The sequence below is a fragment of the Hydra viridissima genome, unplaced genomic scaffold (assembly GCF_058129835.1).
Source record: "Hydra viridissima isolate aposymbiotic clone 2 unplaced genomic scaffold, HvirCarnegie_v1 scaffold_17, whole genome shotgun sequence".
NCBI lineage: Eukaryota > Metazoa > Cnidaria > Hydrozoa > Anthoathecata > Hydridae > Hydra > Hydra viridissima.
This window is the reverse complement of record NW_028324316.1, coordinates 2,313,766-2,333,839: the sequence shown is the minus strand read 5'-3', so window position 1 is coordinate 2,333,839 and position 20,074 is coordinate 2,313,766. Positions and strand designations below refer to the sequence as shown.

General features: G+C 27.6%; 1 protein-coding gene across 5 annotated transcripts in view; it reads left to right on the top strand.

The window, feature by feature from the left end:
* The window catches only part of LOC149877043 (KICSTOR complex protein SZT2-like), a 42,007-nt gene extending 22,218 nt beyond the window's left edge, over nt 1-19,789 (top strand). For 2 of the 5 annotated variants that reach the window (XM_090074513.1, XM_090074516.1), the window contains 33 exons: nt 733-961; nt 1,043-1,289; nt 1,471-2,237; nt 2,409-2,532; nt 2,771-2,864; nt 2,983-3,356; nt 3,504-3,660; nt 3,739-3,987; nt 4,309-4,576; nt 4,859-5,035; nt 6,805-7,252; nt 7,392-7,667; nt 7,975-8,157; nt 8,253-8,307; nt 8,414-8,540; nt 10,578-10,616; nt 10,839-10,996; nt 11,462-11,641; nt 12,043-12,123; nt 12,228-12,371; nt 12,533-12,557; nt 12,629-12,702; nt 12,915-13,019; nt 13,455-13,600; nt 14,953-15,010; nt 15,088-15,174; nt 16,819-16,896; nt 17,206-17,419; nt 17,535-17,960; nt 18,066-18,652; nt 18,902-19,038; nt 19,218-19,347; nt 19,534-19,789. In XM_090074513.1, the coding sequence (XP_089930639.1) occupies nt 733-961; nt 1,043-1,289; nt 1,471-2,237; nt 2,409-2,532; nt 2,771-2,864; nt 2,983-3,356; nt 3,504-3,660; nt 3,739-3,987; nt 4,309-4,576; nt 4,859-5,035; nt 6,805-7,252; nt 7,392-7,667; nt 7,975-8,157; nt 8,253-8,307; nt 8,414-8,540; nt 10,578-10,616; nt 10,839-10,996; nt 11,462-11,641; nt 12,043-12,123; nt 12,228-12,371; nt 12,533-12,557; nt 12,629-12,702; nt 12,915-13,019; nt 13,455-13,600; nt 14,953-15,010; nt 15,088-15,174; nt 16,819-16,896; nt 17,206-17,419; nt 17,535-17,960; nt 18,066-18,652; nt 18,902-19,038; nt 19,218-19,347; nt 19,534-19,692 (6,603 nt within the window). In that variant the 3' untranslated portion in view covers nt 19,693-19,789. Of the gene's footprint in view, nt 1-732; nt 962-1,042; nt 1,290-1,470; nt 2,238-2,408; nt 2,533-2,770; nt 2,865-2,982; nt 3,357-3,503; nt 3,661-3,738; nt 3,988-4,308; nt 4,577-4,858; nt 5,036-6,804; nt 7,253-7,391; nt 7,668-7,974; nt 8,158-8,252; nt 8,308-8,413; nt 8,541-10,577; nt 10,617-10,838; nt 10,997-11,461; nt 11,642-12,042; nt 12,124-12,227; nt 12,373-12,532; nt 12,558-12,628; nt 12,703-12,914; nt 13,020-13,454; nt 13,601-14,952; nt 15,011-15,087; nt 15,268-16,818; nt 16,897-17,205; nt 17,420-17,534; nt 17,961-18,028; nt 18,653-18,901; nt 19,039-19,217; nt 19,348-19,533 lie in introns of those variants that run through there. The other 3 variants (XR_016448319.1, XM_090074514.1, XR_016448320.1) reach the window with 3 other exon arrangements.
* The last annotated feature ends 285 nt before the right edge of the window (nt 19,790-20,074 follow it).

Genomic DNA, 20,074 nt, shown 5'->3' with positions numbered 1-20,074 from the left:
TCTTATAATTCTTGTTAAAACATTTTTGGAATAATTTAAAATATTTATTCATAAATTAGGCACTAGTATAGAGTGTTTAGGTATAATATAGATCATTAACAATAATAATATAATTAGATCTGATAAATATATTAACAATATTGATAATTATTTTAATAATAATTACATTAATAATGTTAGATCTAATATAGAGTGTTAAAAATTTCATTAATCCAAGGAAAATAAATACGAAGTTTCACATACAACTATTTAATATATTTGCTATAAATGTTAAGATAATTCTTACTAATTTAAAATCAATGTAATTATAATTAATTGTAACTAAATATTTACATAATTAGTATAATTATAAATAAGTCAATTGTAACTTTTTTTGAGTTATTAAAATGTTAACAACAACTATAATTTGTAAATTAACTAGTTTAATTTGTTAATAATTAATTAGTTAAAGTAGAATTTTCTTTTTCACTTGTTGCATTATAATTAGAACTTACATAAAAAAGTCAATGCTAAATAACTTTAAATTACTAAGAATCTTAATATTTATAACAAAAGAAATAGGAAACTTGTAGCCTTTTTGCTTTTAAAACAAAGTTACAATAAAAGAATAAAAATTTCAAAGGAGTTTTATTCCTTGCCAAAGTGATAAAAATTTTATCTCAAAAGTTCTTTTCAAGTTTAACAACACAACTTTTGTTTTATATATGTAAAAGAAATGTATTTTATTTCAAGGAATTGCTGAGCTCCCAAAGTTCTTATTCAAGTCATGAAGAAGATCAGCTCTTAACATCTGGACCAGAAAGCGACAATCAAACAGAGGAAACAGATGAACCTGGTATCAGCTTTCCAAAAAAAGAGATTCCTCTTTTCCTTCATTTGACATCCTCTTGTCATTACAAAAGCTCAAATGATGGCTACACAATGAGACCAGTATCTGTAATGTCATTACCTACCTGCATTGGTGAAATTTATTTTTATTTAATTTTTAAAAGCAATAGATTAAAAATTCTCTGTGTTTGAATTATTTGATTTCTTTTTCTAGAGGAGATTTTAAACAAATTGGAAGACCATGGAAGAGATATAGATCTAAATGATAAAAGTTTTAAAATCACATTAGACTTAGTATGTCTCACACAGCCAAATGAACCTGAGGAAGGAGATGAATGGAATGCTCCCCATGATTTTTTAAATAGACAAAATTCGTCAGATAGTTTTTATTCCACACAATCACAAGAGCTCTTCCCCTCTAGTAGAAAGCGATTGTTGACTGACATTTCAAAAGATGAAAGGTGTTTTTTTTAAGTGTAATTTTAGTTATTACTTTTTTAATATTCAAATATGTAGAGCTTTTAAAGGAAAGAAAAAAAAAAGAATTAGAACCAAGTAAAGTTAATTTTAATTATTTTTTTTTGTTAATGTAACTAAATATTTTTAGCTTCAAAAAAAAAAAGCTTTTGTTTAATGTTATAGTTATATGAAGCAGGATATTGGCTTGAATGGACTCCCTCATTCCCAAAAAAATGCAGTTTGTAAAATCATAGAGGAAATTAATTGGTTGATTAAAGATGAAATTGCTTCAGCACTCCGCGTGCGCGGACCTGTTGTTCCATCAAGCTTAGATGTTGTTGCTGAACACGTGAAAAATTCTGAAAGGGCAGAGAATTGTATCTTCACAAAGCGTTTTTTTAAGTTTGTCACAGGCATTGAAAAAGCAAATGCAAATCTATCTTTACCTTTTTTTTTTTTTGAACTTGAAAGTCTCAATCTAAATGGATATATTTTAAAGAGAGTTCATAAATACTATTGTGTTGTTGTTGACAATATAGAGGCAGATCGCGAGAGTATAAAACTTGAACAAGAAAAAGAACAATCTAATAATCTATGGAAGAAAAAAGGGCATAGAAGAAGTCGATCAGATGATACTTTTCAAACTTTCACCCAAAAACAGCCGTCTACAAATGAATCGGTTATGTCACGCAGTCATAGCGACACCTCAATCTTTTTAGATAGCTTGCGTCTACCTGCTTTGTTAAAGCATGTTGATCAATCTTCTACAGGTCACTTTTTAGAGAAAAAAGAGACAGATACTGCAAGTAATGTCTCTTCTAAAAACCAATCCATGCAGAGTTTAACAACAACAGATAATTTTTCTGTTAAGTTTCGAAGTAATAGTAACATAAAATTTTCACCAAATTGGATGGAAACAAGGCAAAAAATCAGCCACGAGCATATTCACAGTACACATACTATTCTGATAACAGTTATTTTGTTGACAATATATATTTTTGTTTAATTTTTTTTTTTACACCTAAATATTCTTGTTTAACTAATTATCCTAAATTTTCTGGTAAATTAATAATATTTACCATAAAAATAGATGCTTCAGTTTTTGTCTACTTTTTTCATAGATAGTTCTGATGATGATCACTATGAAGAAGTAGATAACCTGGAACAGCATCTGCAGCCTTCTCCAGATTTCTGGTTATTTATGCGGTTTTCTGAAGAATCAGTTGATATTTATTTGCATCGAAGGTAATATTACTGAGAATCACAATGAAATCAAATAATATTTTTTATTCTTATTTCCTTCAAAGTTTTTGTAAAAAAAATATTTTGTTGTCAGATGTTATTCTTATTGTAATATTTATATTGTTATATTTGTATTATAAACTTATTTGTTTTTATTGCTGCTACATTATTATCAGTATTTTTTATTATTTTTACAATTTTTTAAATATTTTTTATTAGTAGATTTACTACTTCCATTTAGACGATCTGAAAACTCAAGAAATATATCTCATCAACGAGCTATTTACAACAAGTTAATTGACACTCTTGATCATATCTGCAAAGTTGTCAACCAAGTTTGTTTTTTACTTCCTTTTTTTAATAATATTAGTAACTAAGTTTTTAACTTATAAACTCTGTGTAAAATTTGATTAATTTAAAACAGTATTTTAAAACTTTGTTCTTCATTTACAGAGAATTCTACTAGAAAATCTTTACAACACAAACCAGTGCCATAATTTGCTGATTGCTGATGATGATGTTGACAGAGTGTGGGATGAAACAGCAGAAAACACAGATGTTGTTTTTGTTAAAAAGCATAATTCAAGCAACCAACCATTTAGTTCTGTTATGCATGCTGACTTCTTTTTTAAACCTGGTAATTTTGAATGCAATTTGGTTTGGCAAAAAAATATTCCTATTCACAAGAGACTTAGGACTACTACTCAGGTTGGGGGAAAATCACGTGGATTAATGGCAATTCAGAGAGAACTTTTCAAATTTCGAATCAGTAACAGGAAAAACTTTTTCGTAATCAAAGATAAATCCAACAATGTTTTTTATTTCAAGTAAAATTTTTTTGTTAATTGTTTTTTTAAATCTTTTTTCCCAGTGTTAATTAGTGTTAGTTAGCTGCTAATAAGGAAAATTACAATTCCAACAATTTTCATATACAACTCCTTTTCCTTTGCCATGAGTTGCTCTTTTTTCTGTAGAATTAATGAAGCGAATTGTAGTAGCAGTCGGTCGACAATAATTTTGGACGAGGAATTTAATAGCTTTAAACCTGTTTTGAACCAAGTATCACCAACATCTTCATATACCTCACTTCCAAAGTTTGAAGATCAAAATGAAAAATATGATCTTTTTGAGGTTAGTTTTATTTTTTAAATACTTTTTATATTAATATATAATTTCTTGAAAATTTACTTTGATATTTTTTTGTAATAGAGGCAGGAGAGTGACCAATCAGCTTTGATAAGCAACAGGACAGATGAAAAAGGATCAATTACTGACAATTCTACTGAACAGCAAGAATGTCTTCAGTTTTCAGTCTATGGTATAAGAGATCCTGACCAAACTATAAAGTATGAAATGATTCAGATGATTTTAAATAAGTTGGACAGTGCAAATCTAGAACTTATCAATGTGTCTTTAGCTCGCAACCCAAAATGTAAACTGGCTCCTGAGGATGTAGAGGTTGTTTTGTTTTACATTTAAGTTTATTATAAATACAAATAAAAAAATTTTTTGATATTAACTTGTAAAAAAAGATTTTAAGTTATTTTTTAAATGTTTAAAAATAAAGAAATTATTGAAGTTTTGCAGGAAGTTAATGTGTTACATAAAGTGTAAATAGCTGTTGTTAAAAAATAAAGAAATTATTGAAGTTTTGCAGGCAGTTAGGGTGTTACATAAAGTGTAAATAGCTGTTGTTAATACTTAGGCTGTTTTCTTGTTACTTTCTGTATATGTTTTTTTTATTATTTTTTTCTTTTTTGTAATAACTGTTTGTTTTAGTTTATACAAGCACCTGGAAAACCTTTGGTATGCAACCTGGTGTTATGTGTGTCTAACATAGCTGCATATTTTATGCACGCTATTATTTTCTATCTCCATCAGCACTTGCTGTTGCAGTATAATACTCCCAGGTACACAACAACTAACACAGACTATCATTTCAAGAATTACACTGAATTTAATAGCTCTTGGCCAACAGTACCATCCATCCCTTCAAGTGACTTATTTTTATACAATCGATATATTTTAAGAGAAGATTCTAATAATGGTGTGTTGTGTAATATGTTAGATTTTTTCAAAAAAAATTTGTTTTCACGTTTTGTGTAAATAAAATGAAATTTTTTCTATCTTTATAGTAATTAACAAATAATCTAGAAGAAAAATGTTAAAGATTTTGCTAACCTGGTTCCAGTGTTTTGAAATGAATAAAAAATAATCTTCATTTATTTTATAAAGCATTCTTTTCGATAAACAAAAATATTGAAAAAAATTTCAGATAACGGAAAAAGTTTACGGTGAAGAAATATTAACTAAAAACTATTTATAATAGGTATTGGTGTTATCTATTTGAGCTTGGTTGATCTTGATGGTCATACAGTTGTTGCTCAACCATGTTACCCTTCAATTAAGTATGATTCTATCAGGCTTAATGAGCAAAAAGAACGTCTCAATGAAATGCTGTTATTAAAACCATTAGATTCATTAACTGATGAAGACACCTGTATGAGTGAGTCCATTTTTAGTTAATTTGAGTAGTTACGACTGCATATTTGTCTAGTGTCAGTTTTAGCTATTAAGTTAAATTCAATTTTTTGTTTTTATTAAAAAGTTTGTTTTATTTCAAATTGAATAATCTCCATTTTTATTTTGTTAAGTTCTTTATACTACAGTTTTATAACTCAAATCTTAAATAATTACAGTTTCATTTGGTTCAAAAACAGTTAACATAAACATGTGCTCTTGCATAGATTTGACAACCTTTCATACTAAAGGACAATTAAATTATATACTCACATACTAAATCACAATTAAAACATATACTCACATGTTGAGACAAGTGAAACCATAATTTTATCTGATGATGTGCAACAGAATGATAAAAATTAATTACCAAGCTGTAATGAAGAAAGTGTAAATTATAGCTGATGTGGAAATGTTGATTATAATATTATAATGGAAACAGAACTAAAAACAGCTTCAGTTTAAAAACAGCTTCAGTTTAAAAACAGCTTCAGTTTGAAACCAGTAATGCTTTACATTATAGTCTCTTTAAATCTTTAAATTAACTTAAGCTTTTTTTTAACTTAGTTTTTTCTTCTACAAAGCAATCAAGTACCCAACATTGCTTTATGTCGGTGGATCTATCAACCAAATATTGACTTGACTCCATGTCGCACAAGTGATTTTGTTTTAAACTTGGTCATAATTTTTGTACTTATCTGTAAATTGAAAGATGTAAGTAATATTAAGCATTAAAATGCACAAATTTTTATAGAAGCCAAAAAAATGTTTTAATAATGTGGCAGTAAACTGTCTTATTTGTACCATTACAGAGTGATGAACAACCTAAAATCCAAAAACAGAGATTTATGATTTGAATAAGTCATTAAGCATCTCAATTTAATAGGCTTTTAAAGTATATAAATTGTTTCAGTGGTCTGTATATGTTTTATTGGTTTATAACTTACAATATTTTATAAAATAAAGTTTTATAAAATCAGAACCCAGTATGCCCAATAGCAAATTAAAAAAAATAGTTGTTATTAAAAAGTTATTTCTAATATTAGCTATGTCTTAAGTGCACTATGTGCACTTAAGACATAGCTAATATTAGAAATAACTTTTTACCCAGCAGTTAGAAACTGCTGGGTTTTTCAATAATGATTAATTAGGTGTAAGAAGCTGCATACAATGCAATTTCATCAAATTAAAGGAGGTAGTTTTTTTTTCTCTTGTTTTGTGTAAATAGAATTAAAGTTTTAAATCAGTGGCAATTCACAATTTGCAATTGCTTTATCCCTCTGATGGCTGATGGTGTACTATTAATTGCTAGTCTAATTGCTTAGTTCCTGTTGTAAGATGTCTGGTTTAATCTACAGTCCATCAAAAAAACTTATGATATTTTGCAAAACAAAACTGAAAAACACTTTATCAAGTGACTTGAGTTAACATTTATTTACAACTTGAATTTCTCTTCGATTTTTTTTTTTTTTTTTTTTTTTTTTTGATAATATTTTTCTTATGGTTCCCATATTTTGATTATCATGGATGTTTATATATTTTTTATGCAGGTTAGTTGAGATTTTTTGATAAAGCTATTCTCATTAAGCGTGCTCCAGCTTTACTCCTAATGTTGCTGGGGATGGTATCAAAACACAAACTGAAATATACCTTCAGACCCCAGTCAACAATGAGATGAAAAGCAGTTGACTGTGTTTCACTTATAAGAATTAGTTTTAATATAAGTTTTGAGTTTAATTTTGTCTGTTTCAACAGGTAAGACTGCCATGATTCAGTTCAGCATTTGGGAACGTGGCAACATTAACAAAGAAATGTTAGTTAAAAACCTGATTCTTCATACTCAATATGCATTAAGTGATGTTTTCTTAGAATATGATCTACTCTGTACCCCGTTATGTTTTGTTCCATCATCTATTCAGCATTCTTTTCAATGTTCTCGACGTCATTCACTTATCCATCCTGAAACATGTCGGTCTCCTCAAGTAAAACAGGGAGGAAATAGTACTTCAACTACACCCCTATTAAATAAACAAATAACTTTGCGAAAATTCTACTCTGAACCTACAACACCTTGTGGAAATCAATCTGTAGTAAACAAAGATGATGTAAAGGATGTCCCTGAAAGTTATGAAAGCTGTTGTTTTGAATTGAATGGTGGGGATATAGAGAAGAGAGGTTCTTCTTTTGTGAAAAAAATTTCTATGTGAGTTTATCCATTTCTTATTAGAAATGTATATTTTTTAACATAATTTATTTTACAAGTGATATTTATATGTGAATATTTTTGCTAAAGTTTACTGAAAATAATTTGGCATCTTTTTTTTTTTTTTTTTTTTTTGTAGAGAAAGTAGTCCAATTACAAATAAGAGACCCACATTAAGCAGACACAGCACATACTCAGAGAATGATTTTCAAGAAGTACTACCTGGAACTGGGGTTAATGATTGGAATCAAGCTTACCATGTTCTAACAGATGCTGAATTCACTGAATCATTAAAGGCAACTGACTCCAGCAATAAAACATGGCAAGAAATTGAGATTCAAAGAAGAATGGAACTTGGTATTCGCAAAGAAAGGCGTAAGTTTGAAAATGGATTGTCAGGTGACCTGCATTTTAAGTAAGCTTTTCATTTTAGTTTGTTTTTTTTTTGCTGCAATTAGGATTTACTTTGTCTCTTGTCTATACAGTTGTATTTTGAAGATTATTGTATCTGTTTGAGATATTTACTTTAATTTTCAATGGATTTTTAAGTTGTTTTTTTTTAATTTTTTTATGATTAGTAGAAATGTTTTTATTTTCTTTTTTCTGTAATACAAGTAAAAACAGATTGGTTGTAACTAATATTACAATAGTAGTTTGTTTATTTTTTTCTTCTGATTTTTTGCTTTTGCTATTTAAAACAGTCCAATATTTTTACATTTTAGTTACTCAGATTGTGCTTCTCATCTATTTGATGAGTTAATCAATGTAGGTAATGCAAGTGTACAAAAACATGTTGGTTTTTTAACTCACCAATATACAATGGAGACTGTCATGAGCGAGGTTGTCAATGAACTAGTAAAGCATTCTCCTGATATAAAGCCAAAAGTGTTCAAAGGCATACAGATGTTCGCATTTTTAGAAAACCTTTTTTAAATATTTGATTTTTGTTTGAGGCAAAGCTTCTTGTGTAAGAAAAAAATTTTTTTTTTTAAATTTGCAGGGCCAGGAATGGTGATTTCATTTATTCACAAGTAAAAGATCAAAACGAAAGCAAGGTAATTTGTTTATATGAGTTTTAGTAAATCATATTGTGGTTATAAAATTTATTCACACTAATACAATAACACGATATGAGTTTAATTTTGTAAATTTTACCTACAGCTGACAGCTGATAATATCAAAACTACTACTAACTATGAATCTCTAATTCCTGGATGTTGGTGCAAATACATTATAATTGGACGAAATGCACACAAATGGCTTCAAAGCATGGGAACAGATGAATCTGGTACTTTTACTATTTATATGAAAGATTTTTTTTTTTTCATTTTTTACATTTTATTAGAATACACTACCATTGGAAGGTTTGTTAACAAGTGTAAATATTACAGAAAACTTGTTTTACATTTCTTATTAAACACATAAACTTTTTATAAATTTAACTTACATTCTTTGGCAAGTTATTTAAAACCCAGTTTCAAAAATCAATTTGTAAAACTTTAATATATCTTGGAATATGTGAAACTGCTATACTTATTTAACACCTGTTAATCTCCACTTCATAATGCCTGTTTATTTCTGAAATAAATGTTCTCAATAATGTGTGTAATGTTTTGAGAAAACTATCAGTGACAAGAACAAAAATAAGAATAAAACTGATAAAGATTGTTGTCTCTAGAACAAAAAAATATGTTGCTTTAAAATATGATCAATTAGTAAATAATGCATATCAGCCAAAGTGAAGCATGGAGCATCAAGTTTGGGGATGTTTTGCCAGAGAAATCGTTTATAAGCCAGTGATAGTTTATGGAAAATATCTGTTGGTCAAATTTCAATTTTTTGTTGGTCAAATTCAACACCCTTTTTTTTTGTTAATAACTCAAAAACTATTTAAAAGACTTTTCTAATTTTTTTGCAGAAAGAAGCTTAAGGGTTTTTCTTTGATTTTATTGGTTTTAAGCAATAATATTTAAATGCACCCAAGCTTTGATTTGAAGAGTACTTAAATCTAATGAATGTAAAGCATAACATAAAAAGAAAACTCCAAAGTAATCAACTGGTTGAGAAATTAAGCAATTCTTTGTTCAAAAAAGCTACATAAACTTTTAAGCAGAGAAAACTTGTGCGTATTTGAAAATGATTAAACCTGTTGCAAAAAAGGCTTTTCAAAATTGCCAGGCCAGCAATATTTCTATCATTCAAAAATGCTGCCAACAAGTTCAAGTACATTAAATTTAAAAATTTGCTCCTAAGTTCCTTATATGGCAAGCAACCTGCTCTTTTTCCATCAATTAAAAAGCATGATATGCTCACAATATTTTAACTTGATTTGGCTATAATCCACTACTTCAAGAAGTCTCTAGAGTAGTATGAAAAAAATGGTGTTGAATTGGTACCTATGAAACCTAATTCTCCTGAGCAGTGAGTTATTGAAAGTTATTGGTCAATTATAAAAGGAATCTTATTGAAAAGCAAAAAACCAGCTTTAGATGAAGATGATTTTAAGAAAAAGTGGATAGCAGCTTCAAAAAGAGTAACTCAAAGCAAAATCCAGAAAATGATGTCAAGTGCTTGCAAAAATAGTTTGAAATGGTTCTATCTAAGATTCCAGTTATAAATGTAAAAAAAGGTTGACAAATAAATAATTTAATTAGCTTCATTGTGTAAAAAAATTACAAAAGTTTGCTGCTAAGTAGTTTTCAAGTAATTAATTACTAAAGTTTGCTGAATTTCATCATGTTCAGTCAATAATATGAGAAAAAAGAATATTCAAAAGTTCAAAAAATCAATAGTATTAAATAAGATACTGAACTTAAGCATATATCCAAGCTATGGTAGAATTTCCTCTTCTAGAGGAGAAAAATGAAATCAAAGTAATGACCCGGCCACCTAAATTGCCTGACTTATATTCTATAGAGCATTTTTTGGATTATTTGGGCCAGAAAGCCAAATGTAAGCAACCACAAAGCAGATAGCAAATATGGGAATATGAGAATAATCAGAAGCATGGCAAGAAGTAAATAATTTTAAAAATTAGTTGATAGAATGCCAAAACTATGCAATACAGTAATCAAGGAACATGAAGGATCAACAAAAACAAATTCATGTATTAAGTTTACTTTTATTGGGTAATAAATTTATGTTTTACACCTCAGAAATTAAAATTTAATATAAAAAATTTCTCACTTTAAACTTAAGGAAAATTCAACTGGTTTCAAACTTCACAATAGTAGTGTAATTTTTGCATATTTAGTTTCATGTTTTTATTTGTAAATTTTGTGTTTTATTAGGCTTTTTTATTTATTTATTTATTTATTTTTTCCAGAAGTGTCTGATGATGAAGAAGGAAAAATATTTAGTCAAGGTTGCTTTTTTATAATTTTAGTGTCGTGCAATAAATTTAAAGAAATATTAATACTTTAAGTATTATTTTATATAAAATATTTTTTTCCTCTATCAATTTTTCTAAAAATTACTTATCAGTTCTTGTAACTTAGGTATGTATATAAATGTATAATTTAAATTTTGTCATATGTAAAACTTCCAAATGGTTAAAGATTTTTTCTTTTGAATTTTTTTTTTCCAGAAGACCAGTGTAAACAGAAATTTAAACCGCTTTGTTTCAATAACACGGGTGTAAACCAAGAGCGAAAGTATTTGAATGAATCTCAACCTCCATCTTGTATCACTCCTGCATTTGTTCCCAGGCAGAAGTTTTTTGTGGCATTTTTTGAAGAGAAAAAGGTAAACATGATTATTTTATTTTTTTTGTTATCATTTTTTTTTTTTAATTTTTTTTATTATTATCTTTATTATTGTCATCATCTTTATTACTATTGTTATTGTTGTTGTTATCATCATCATTTATCACTAAAATTATTGTAATAAATGAGAGTTGCAACTTGATTTAAAATTCCACAAAATTGCTCTAACTATTATTGTTCATAACAAAATAATATTTAATAAAGTAATGAAAGGGCCTGATGCAACTTTTTATTTTAACTTTTCTTATGTTAAACAGTAAAAAAATGTAATAATAATGGAATGATGATGTAATGATGATGTATTAAGAGATTTGTTAAATTTAATTCCAATAAAATATTTTTTATTTAATTTTGTAAAAAACCTAACCCACACTTTTGTTCATGGTTTTTTTGTGAAAATGTTCTATATCTACATTGTTCTTGAAGCAGTTTTAATTGATTTTAGATAACACTGTACACATATAACTTTTCTAATGAAGTCAATACTGCCCTTGAAAAACAATTAAAGAGGCTCTATGCCTGGAATAATGTGAGATCTCATCTTAACAACTGCCTGTTTATTCAGAAGATTGGTTTGTTTCATCACAAGCATTTTGTAAGGGATTGTCCAGGAAAATCAGATCCAGTGAGTAATTTCTTCTGACATTCATTTTGTTATAAAGTTATTGGTCATTAGTCTTGGTTAAAATAAATGATGGCCTTGCAATATTTAAAAGACAAAATTTAAGTCCAAAAATATTTATTTTAAGTTTTAGCTTTAATAGATATTAAACATCATTTACAAATAATTTACATTATTTATTCATAATTTACAAGCATTAAATGCTGGGAAAATTTTTTTGTTGTGTTTTTTGTTTTCCGTTAAAGAAAAAATTTATATCAGGAAAACAGTTGAATTGTAAGCTTGTGAATGGCTGTTAAAAGTTTTTGGCATTTTTTGCTTTTTAATTAATAATCAGAGCAGGTCAATAAAAAAATTATAGTTCTTGAAAAATATACTTTTAAATTTTTTCTTATTACTCTTAGGATGTGCTTGCTTTTTCCAGATCTTCAGACAAATCTTACATAATACCTCTAATGAGAGATGTAGCTCCACTTCCAAGAGAGGTTTTTTTAGAAATGTTTTGCTCTCAGTTTGTATTCTTGTTAATATTGTAAATATTTTGTTGTTCAGTGAGATTCATTAAAAATTATGTTTTATTTTAATGCAGGTATCTAAACGAACTGACCCTCCAGATCTAAAACGTCTAGATTTTGATAATGTCTTTCGTGATGTCTATCCTACTCAAAGACTTCATTTTTCAGATTATTTTTATAAAAAAGATTTAGTCAAAAGACAAGCTTTACAGTACTTGGTATCTGGTTTATCTTTTGGTTTTAAATTTGACTAAACTTTTAATACAGTATTTGCAACTAGTTTCTAATAACTTTTTCTATAAATACGTTTTTTTTTTAATTTTGAAACAATGTAATATTGTTTATTTTATTTTAGCAGTTAAGTGTTATTTATTTTTAGGATGTTAAAAAGAAAAAAGAAAATCGTAAGTAAAAATCTTTTAGGTTTGATTGATTGAGTTGTTTGAAATTTAGTGTTTGTATTTTATGTGTTTAGTTGGTCATCAGCAAGTTGTTTTGAAGGAGATTTATAACTCTTGGAAACAAGAGGGGGCTCATGTACCTATAGCTGTATGAGTTTTTTTTAATGGCTATTGTATTTTTTTTGATCATTTTTTCACCTTTTTAGTTTGAAGGTCATAAAATATGAGTAATTTCAGTTTAAAATTGGGTTTATAATTTTGTAGTTTTTTGAACTTTTTTTAAATTTTTACATAATTTTTTTTAAAAAGGTTTAAAGATCCAGATCAATTTGTTTTAAATTCAGGTATTTATTCTTTCAGGAAGACAGACTTCAGACTTTGAAAAAATATAGTCGATTATTACATTATTGTAATGCATCATTGCTTTTTGATATTGAGGAAGATAAAAAAGAAAATGAATCTGAGGTAATATTGAAAAGTTAAAATAAGATTATAAGACATTTGGAAAAATACTTCATATAAGCTAAATGTTTTATCAGTTTGGCATTTAAGTTATAATAATTGCGGATACCTTTTTGCCATAAGGAAAACGCAGTAGTAGCTATTAATTTTTTATTTAACATAAAAAAATGAGATATTATGTTTTCATTATCATCTTACAATTGCAACTCTGAAAATTAAATTTTACACTGCTATGAATGCATAAATATGTAGCTATTTATTCCATATTTATTCCAAATTTATTCCATATTTATTCCTTGTGCAGTGTTTAATTAAAAGTTGATTTGTTAAACACTAGAATGAATTCCGATTCCAAGTTTTGCTATATCTTTTTTTAATAATTTGTAATTACTTTTTGTTATCATTTATGAACTTGCTTATCAACTTTCTATTTTCTAGAATAAAAATCTGGAATCTGAGAATATTTCAAATACTTCAAATGTTCAGAAAGATTGGTATGAAGAGCTTAAATGGACTCTTGTTCAACAATATATACAATATTTACAAACACTTGGACTTTGCTTGATCCAAGTTTTGAATAAAAAGTAAGTACTATATTTCTATTCATAGTTTTGCTGCTTAATACAAGTTATTGTGGTTGTGGCTGTTGTTGATATTTAATAGTAGCTTTACTTGTTTCCCCCCCCCCCCCCTAATTCCCCAGAGTTTCATCACAAATCATGGTGGCGAATTTATAAATTTAATAAAAAATCTAAATATGACAAATCTAACAAAAAAATTTGAATGTAAAAGTATTTTCTAATAGGTTCTTTTTAATTATTTTGTAGAAAAATTTGTATTTTTATATAGAGTGTAAAACATGAATTTATTAACAAGAAATATAAATAAAAACACACAAAATATTGTCTCAAAATTTATCCTGATTCAATATGATCTTTAAAAGTAAGATCCTTTAAACAATTTATTCATAAGAATTTAGCTTAATTCAAATATTTTGATGATGTAAGTAGTAATACTACTAGAGCTATAAAAGGGAATCCATTGCTGAATTTCATTTGTCATAATAGATGTTTTATTTTGTTAAATTCTTGATCTAGCAACCTAATAAAAAGAACTTGCAAAGTTAGTAAATTTATGCAGACTTCTATCCTTATGTGTGTGTCATTGGATTAGTTGTGTTTTGATGCAATTCATTTCTACAACTTTCAATATGGAAACTTTTAACAAGTCTTTTTCAATCTTAATTACATGTCATAGTTGCAATTATAAAGCTGCATTTTATAGTTGTAAAGCAGTAATTGTATTTTAAAGACCAAACATTATACTAAGTAAACCCAAAAAAATTATTTCTTTAAGAAAGAAACTTGTTCATCCTCGGTTGCATTTCTCATTCATATGGTATAGTTTTTCGTTTTTATCAACTAAGTATAAAAGTTGGGTGCACCACTATCTGTATCAAAAGAATTATCCAATGTTGTTGCTGTACCTTTTCAGCTAATGTTTGAATAAAATCAGATAAAAAATAATAGTAGCTTTTTAACATTTTTTGTGTAAATTAAACATCAAATGGAGAAATAGAATTTTAAGTTAAATTTTAAATACTTTAAATTCTGAATACTTTAAATTCTGTTAGGGTAAAATGTAAATGAAACTCCCATTCTTATCTCAAAATGAAGTTTCAAAATATGTGCCAATGCCTCATGTTATGAAAGACTGACATTTTAATTTAATAATGTTGCTCACAGATTATCAGATAAATAGGTCAAGCTTTTTTCAGTTCAAGTTCATCATTTGACTAAAAAAAATTTAAGTATCATGAAATTAAATAGAGTTAATAGAGTAATTAAAACCATATTTAGTTTTGAAGTTGTATTTCTTATTAGCATTTTTTGTTTCTTTAAAGTGTTACATCATAGAAAGTTTTTTTTTTCTAAAGTTCACAGAAAGCAAAACCAAACGTTGCAGTTCACAATCCAAAATCCTCTGGGAAAGATGTGAGTTTTGAGCTATTATTTCATCTCAATTTAAAATTTTTTTATTAAAAAAACTCATTTTGACTGAATTTTTATAGGTGTCTTTAGTGGAAGAGAGACCTACCAGCTATAACTTACAGAAAACATCAGCAGCAGGGATAATGGTTATGGAGGTGTTCTTGGAGGTTCAACTTTTGTTAATTTATTTACCAACAATATATTAGCATAAGTTGGGCAACTAAAAATATACTCTTAAAAAACCATTTCAAGAGCTAAAAGTATGCTTAAAAACTTATTTTACACACTTAAATATAACAATATGTTTTTTAAATCTGTTAAAAACTAATATAAAAGGATTTAATTCAACTATTATTTTTGCCAATGCATCACAAAATAACTCAAACTCCGTTTATACATTTTCTATCTCATAATTCTACTGACACAGAAAGCACTTGTTTTATTTCCCCAAAGTTGCTTGCATAGTAGTTAATGGATGCTAGCCAAATTCCCTATTGTGTAAATATTTACAATCAACATGATAAATGCTTTTTTATTTGCTTGCATAGTTTATGTAAACTATGAACAATACAAGTTAAATGTAGAAGAAGATTTCAATAGTAATATAATAGAAATATAGTAGCAGCATTTTTGGGTTAAATATTTTATTGCTCATATTGCTTTTACCATATATACAGATTCTAAAGTAAACAACAAAGTTTGAGTCAACTTAAAGCCTGCACAAGTTAAGGCTTTAATTTGACTCAAATTTTGTAGTGCTATGGTTAGTCTTGTCAAGTTGTGCAAGGCTTGATACTTTGCTTTGCAAGCTTTTTGTTAGGATCCAATCCTTCTATATTAATAATTGCTACATATCTTCATGCAGCAACATTAGTACAGTCTTATTAGTAGTCTCGTTAATCTGCAAATAATTTTATTGTTACCAGTTTTTTAAAATAATGTTATTGTTAGCAGTTTTTTAAAAGGTTTTGACAGTAAATTTTTTTCTCTTTTGAACACATTTATTGCACCGTTTGCAAAAACAAAATTTTATTGTTAGTTCTAAAATCTGGATATTGATGTCACAAGTTGCCTCAATTTGCTTGAGAAAAATTTATTTTTGGCATTTCTGAAAAACATATTTAGCTACACTTTAATATTTTTAAGTTGCTACTTAAATATTCAAACAGCAACTAAAAATTTAATTTTGTTTTGAGGTTTACTTTTCTAAGTAGAAAATATTTTGAAACGTTGCAAATTTTGGTGTTTGATCATTCTAAATTTTCATTGGTGTTTAATTGATTTAAATTTATACAATTTTTTAATTTTAATTAATATTGAATATTGTTATTTTTACTAATAAATGTATATTGCTACAGTAATTATATTTTTGTAATACTGTTCATTTGAAAAATGTTCAAACAAATTAATAAAAGCAAAAATCATGAACTTTTTTCCTAAAAGTTAAAAGGAGAAGAATGAATTATTTTTAAAATTTGTTAAAAAAAGTCTTAACTTATGATAAAATTATCAAATTAAATAGATAAAGTTATTAGTTTTTTTTTTTAGTATGCTAGGAAAATATAGAAATAAGTACTCAAGGGCAAAGTATTCAAAAATATGCTCCAACCAGTAGATCTCTAAAATGCATCTTTTTTAATGTAACAGACAAAAATCTTGTTAAAAATGTTACAGGAAAAAATAGCTTCATGCTTTTGGTTGCCCTAACTAAATAATTGTTAAAGTAATTTGAAAATTCATTAAAAAATTCTTATCATTTTATGTTACTTGTTCTATTTTTTAAACCAGAATACTATTTATATTGTTTTTAGAGAAATCAATTGTGTTACAGCTTATTGGCATTTTCCTCTGTATTTCTAAAAGATATAAAGCAATATGTCAGCCCAAAGGTTCTTTTTGTTTGTTTGTTTTACTTATTCTTAAATGCTTTTTAAAATTGCTCTTAAAACAAATGACGTACAACCAGAAGAATAAAATATGGAGTCTTTTTGTTTTATCATTTTATTTTACCAAATTCCTTCATGGCTATGCATGAAGCGAACCCATCACGCTGCTCATATAAATACTCGTTTAACAATTCTATTTTTTGCGGATTGTAGTATTCAAAAAAAAATGATGAAGTTTTTAGATTAACGATTGTTTAGCTAATGGTTGTTTGACGAATGATTCAATTTTGTATGAGTTACTTATTGATTTAGGACGCATGTAACTTTTACAGAAACTGTTATGAGTTCAAGGATCTCACCCATTTGCAGTCCTTCTCCTATGATTTTCATATACGCATGTGCCAACTTCATTTGTCAGGTCGACCGTCGGTATTTCCAAAGTTTTATCGTATTCATAAACTCATGGAAAGAATATTACAGCAGTATCCAAAACCTCCGCGTTTTTCAAGACTTCTTCTTTCGAACGGTTGCATATTTTTCAAAAATTTGCTTTTGTTACAAAAATTCTCAAATAATACTAATAAAAATATTAAGCATTAAAAGTTTTATATGAGTTTGTGTTTTTTTTTTAAAAAAAAAAGGAATACTAAACACGCGTTGCACATCTGGCTTGAACTCGAGTACAGTGTATAGATACTTCATTACAAAGGCTACTAATTTCGCGTTTTCAAAACTGGAAATGAGTTGCGTCAAGTCTTCAGAAGGTTTCGATCCAAGTGATTATTTATTATTTTACACGTACACAACAGAAAAACAACCTGTACAGTTTTCAGAGGGCTGGAGAACAAGACGCGATACCACCGATTTTGATGGATTTGTTGCTGTCCATTTTAGCGTCAGCAGTAAAAGCGATACGCTCAGTATTCCGTTCCATCTTATACTCGCAAACAAAAAAGAGTTCTATCCTCGGCCTCACTTATTAACAAGTATTAGTTCTGCTTTAAGAGGAAGGCATAAAGCTAACTCTGGAATGGATTCGGCAGTGTTTCATGAAAATGTTGAATGTGGTAATAGTTTTTTTTATAACTTCTATTTCAAAAAAAAAAGAAAAATTGACTTGATGTATTATTTTTAGCATGGAAAAACGTTTTGTTTTGATTTTTTAATGTCAGTAAAACGAAACCGTGTTCGGTTTTGCACTGAAGCAACTAACGAGGGAGTGTTAAACCAGATGCATAGTACTGAGAGTCTGAAGTATACTCCAGCGTGGTCGCAGAATTTATCGGATTGCGATAGGGAGCAGTTATTGGCTATGCATTTTTCAGATTCAACGTTAAGTGCAATGGGTGGAAAACCGTTTTTCCAGACGTCTGCTCGCTCCTCGCTGTCAAATATCTCTCTCGACAGTCGCCATTCAGATTCAACCGACTCTGATATTTCTATTCCAGAATCGTTCACTAAAATTACTTCATCGACATTAGAAACATTCCTAAGAAATGAAAGTAAATTTGTTCAACAGGAACTAAGTCGGGTTTTTGATAAGTTGAACGAAAAGTTTGACGAAGCGCTTTGTAATTGCTGGAGGGACTTGTGTTGGTACGAAATTCTTGCCAATGAAAAAACACTTGATGAAGAATTTATGCAGAGAAAAAATAAGAAAAAAATTAATGCAGATGATTCAGGAGTCCACGCTTATTTTAAAATAATATCTCAATGGAGAAATGAAAATTTGTTCCAAGATGTTTGCGATACCTACATTGTAAGTTTTATTGATTTTTTATTTCTTTTTAATCTGAAAAGTTTCGTTTTTTAAATTCTCAAAAGTTTCAAAAATTACCAACAATGCAATTTTTTTTTTGTACTCGTTTGATGTAAAATCGTTTTTAATCGCCAAATGTCGTCAGTTTATAAGACGTTAGTTTAAGTTATGTTCAGCCTCATAATTTTCGTTTACTATTCTTAGACCATTTTTAAATTAACAATTTTGAAGAACGGTTTTCGTTTTTAGGATGTAGGATACGATGAAGTTGCAAGATTGCTTGAATTGGTGTCACTTTACCATATTCGCTTGATTGATAAGAGATTGTTTGACACGTTGAATTCAGTCTCTCTCAACAAATCTGGGGTTTTATTGCATCTATTAAGGTGACTTTGGTGTATTTTAAGGTCTATTTTTTGTCGTGTTATTGAAAAAAGTAGGTAATGATGCCATTATTGAGCAATCTAGGTAATGTCGTCATATTATTGATGTAACAACGTAGATAATGGCATTTTGTTTTTCCAAATTAATATTTTCTTTCTTATGTGTTGTCGTTATTCTTTAGGTTAATTGCAACGAAGTATGATGCGCTATGTCGAAAGTTTGTTTCTCGGGATGACCACGTATTTATTTGCATCTTAAACCCAGAGAATCTAGATATGTTTGTTTTGATAGATGTTAAGGATGGAAATATGGTAGGGAAAGTGTGATCAGCGATCTGTAGAAATTTTTGTTTACATTTAGTTACGTTCTTCAAGCTTTTCTATCAAAATTGTTTTTTTTCTTTTTTTTTTTTACCATTACAAAGCTTTGTCATGAAAATCATCTAAAAATCTTTTATAAGGAACGTGTGATTATTTTTGTATTTGTTTTGTATATAGGATTTATCAGCGGTGTACCGTTTAAAGCCTCGCTTTACGCCACTAGAGAACCTCTTGGAAGAAAATTTACCAGAGCTTGAAAAAAATTCTCGCTCACACATCGAAAGCGTCATTACTTGTGTTCTTAGCAACCTGTTTCAAACGATATTCTGCAGTTGATTCATCGAGGATTCCTTGCAAAATTTAAGTTATAAAAACTTTTTGTAAACTTTTCATCTCTTTTAATTCTTTTTTATTTTTGTAATAATAATGAAAATAATAATTATTATTTTTATTGTTATTTTTTATTATTATTATTATTATTATTGTTAGTGTTTTTATTATTACATTGAAATCTTCTATGAATCCTTCTAAAAAATCTAAAATTTTACGTTTTTTGTTTGTTTAACAAACTTATTTTATATATATATATTTTTTTAAATATAATAATAAAAGGATTTAGAGAGAGTTTAGATGTGTATTTGTTGCTACGAATTAGAATTTTGTAATAATACGTTTGGATATTTTTGCCAATATCATAGAACATTTTTACGATTGACTA